At 34.1% G+C, this 3222-nt stretch overlaps 1 protein-coding gene across 1 annotated transcript; it reads left to right on the top strand.

Moving 5' to 3' along the window:
• Positions 1-1399: 1399 nt before the first annotated feature.
• LOC102835964 (olfactory receptor 4C45-like) lies at positions 1400-2320 on the top strand. Its single transcript, XM_006865139.1, has one exon. The coding sequence runs from the start codon at positions 1400-1402 to the stop codon at positions 2318-2320; it is 921 nt and encodes a 306-aa protein (XP_006865201.1).
• The last annotated feature ends 902 nt before the right edge of the window (positions 2321-3222 follow it).

Here is a 3222-nt window from a genome sequence, read left to right as displayed (position 1 = left end):
ATTTTGTGCCCACCAGTTTTGAATGAAAAAATATATTACTATGTTTTTGCAGGGGTTTGGAAAGAAGGAAAAATAAAATAACTTCTGACCATTTGTAATAATAGCATGCATTTACTCTTGAAAATCCATGTACAGATCATTCCCAAATATATATAGATATAGATATAGATATAGATTTTTTTGCATATGTTCATTATTTACCTGATTTAGCAGTAAAACTTCCAGAATATCTTAATTGATTCAATGTGTACTTGAAGGAAAAATTGTACTATCTTAGATGGCTCTTGTGTTTCTATCTTGTCAATAAGAAATTCAAGGAAGCATGATGATTTGTTTATTTCCATCTGTAAATTACAATTAGAGACATATATGAAATCCAGAGCAAGAATCTATACGGTGACAGACCCATTACATGCAAAATTTATTTAAGAAATATCGTGAGCTTTTGAAGTACTTCACGAGATTTACTACACTTACAAAGATGAATTGCTGAGATTGAGAGTGAGATGAAGGGTCATGTTGAGCCACGTAAAACACACAGGGTCACTGAATGAATACTGCTTGACAGGCTATAAGAGAGATGGTTCTTGATCACATTGAAAGAAAAACTTCTCCATCTAAAGCTCTGTATCTATCTGTGTGTGCATGTGCTTTCATTTTACAAAAAGTGAATAAACAATTATAGAATACAACTGACATATATATAGCACTTGGGCAAGTTCATATCGCATGCACAGTTTCACTTTTTAACTGAATATTATGTTCATATAACTATAAATATTCAAGACAATGTACAAGTGTAAGTTCTAAAATAATTATTATTGATGGTATAGGTCAGAAAAAAATAAAGAAAACTAACCTTATAACCTGAGAGACTTTTAAATACAAAAAGGGACTTTCAAAACTGACCATATATGATCATTTATAATAACACCTTGCTATTATTGAGATAAATAACCACAAGGTGTTATTATAAACAATATAAAATATTGACATGGAGTCCTGGTGTGGCTCTGTGGGATAATGCAATGGACCCAGAAGCTGTGTTGAATTCCAAGATCAGCAGTTGAAATTCCAAGATCACCAGCTGCTCCTTGGAAATCTTATACAGGGTCACTATGAATCTAAACAGATTTGACAACACTTAACAACAACAAATTATTGATATGTTTGTAAGCTACTGCTTCTATGTGAGTAATTTGAATGAGGAGAAATATAACCTCCTTTTGTTCTTCTTTATAACTATCTGTAAAATGCAGAGGAAAAAGAATTGTAGCTCCGTCAATTCCAAAGACCAGCACTGTAGAAAAAATGAAATATTTTGCTATTGAAATATCACTCAAAAATATTGTGATCTTTTCAGATGGGACACATTTCTTCAACCAAACTGCATTGGAGAATGAGCAATGTAACCGAATTCATCCTGCTCGGTCTGACTCAGAATCCAAAACTGCAGAAACTTTTATTTCCTGTGTGTTTAATCATCTACTTGATCACATTGGCAGGTAATTTGTTCATCTCAGTCGCTATCTCCATCAGCCCAGCCTTGGGATCACCCATGTACTTTTTTCTGTCATGTTTGTCCTCTATAGATGGTTTTTACTCTTCCTGCATAGTTCCCAAAATGATCTTTGACTTAATCTCTGAGAAAAACACCATATCCTTCAATGGCTGCATGACTCAGCTCTTTGCTGAACACTTTTTTGCTGCCACTGAGATCATCTTATTAATTGCAATGGCCTATGACCGCTATGTGGCCATCTGTAAACCCTTACACTACACAACCATCATGAGCAGGCCTCTTTGTACTTTCATGGTAGGGATGGCTGGGGTTTTGGGGTTTATTCATGGAGGGATACAACTTTTGTTAATTGTTCAATTACCATTTTGTGGTCCCAATGTCATTGACCATTTTATGTGTGATTTAATACCCCTCCTGAAGTTGGCCTGCGCAGACACTCACATTTTGGGGCCCCTAATTGCTGCCAATAGTGGATCACAATGTTTGATCTCTTTTTTGATGCTAGTCACTTCCTATATCATCATCCTGTACTCCCTAAGGAGTTATAGTGCTGAAGGGCGCCGCAAAGCCCTCTCTACGTGCGCCTCTCATGTCACTGTTGTCATCTTATTCTTTGTACCTTGTTCATTCCTGTATCTAAGACCCATGACCTCCTTCTCCGCTGACAAAGCAGTGACTGTATTTTGCACTCTAGTAACTCCTATGTTGAACCCTTTAATCTATTCCCTGAGAAATGTAGAAGTACAAAATGCCATGAAAAAAGTCTGGGATCAAATAATGCAAACCAGCAAAAGATAAATGTGTGATGGTAGTATTTAGATAAATACTTCCTGATTAATTTTGTGATGCTCACTTACCCTATGGGGATCAATTTGCTTTAGGAGCCCACAAGTTGTGGGCAGGGCTGACTTACCCAAAGGAAAAATAGGTACAGTTCCTAGATCCCACAACACATTTAACAATCCAAGATACATTGTAATTTCTTTCTAAAATAGGAATATAATACCACTTTAAGTATATCAATCTTTATAGCAATACAGTAATTTGCATGTACAGTTTTCATATTTTTATGGAGGAATGTAAATACAAAGACAAGAGTATACAGGTTCCTCAAGAGTCATTTGTGGAATTGATTGTAGATAAAAACACATCACTGGCTACATCCATGAATAATTTTTATATCCATTACTACAACTAGTGTGAAGTTTTCTATTAAAATAGGAAATTTATTATATATAAGAGGAGTTTCATATAGCATAGAAAGAGTCCACAAGAAGCACTTTCAATAAAATAGTCTTTTTTAAAGTTTACCTGCTAAAATTTGAGAAATATAAATATTCTCCCACCATGGAAGTAGAAAACATTTTAGATGCCATAATATCAAGAAGAGTACAATTGCTATCAAAAGTATTTTTTCAAGATCACATCTCAACCATTCCTTTTAGTCCAGAGTTTTCTAGAGATATATTGGAAGCAGAATTGACTTGAACAAAATAAATATAATCAATAAAGCCTTTAGAGGTTAGTGTATATAATGTAATAGCTGCATATTATATTAGACAATAACATGTCTAATGTTAAACACGAACAAAAAATAGACTCTGAAAACAAAGCAACTGTTACAGGAAATTATCTGTAATGAAAAAATAAGTTTAGGTCCTGTGACTATACAAGAATAATCCCAAATCTACATTATAGAA

The sequence above is a fragment of the Chrysochloris asiatica genome, unplaced genomic scaffold (genome assembly GCF_000296735.1).
Source record: "Chrysochloris asiatica unplaced genomic scaffold, ChrAsi1.0 scaffold00075, whole genome shotgun sequence".
NCBI classification, from domain to species: domain Eukaryota; kingdom Metazoa; phylum Chordata; class Mammalia; order Afrosoricida; family Chrysochloridae; genus Chrysochloris; species Chrysochloris asiatica.
The sequence above is the reverse complement of the archived record's forward strand: the minus strand, read 5'-3'. Positions and strand labels throughout refer to the sequence as shown.

Coding starts and splice junctions, on each gene's coding strand:
- LOC102835964 (XM_006865139.1), top strand. CDS start 1,400: ATGAGCAATGTAACCGAATTCATCCTGCTCGGTCTGACTCAGAATCCA.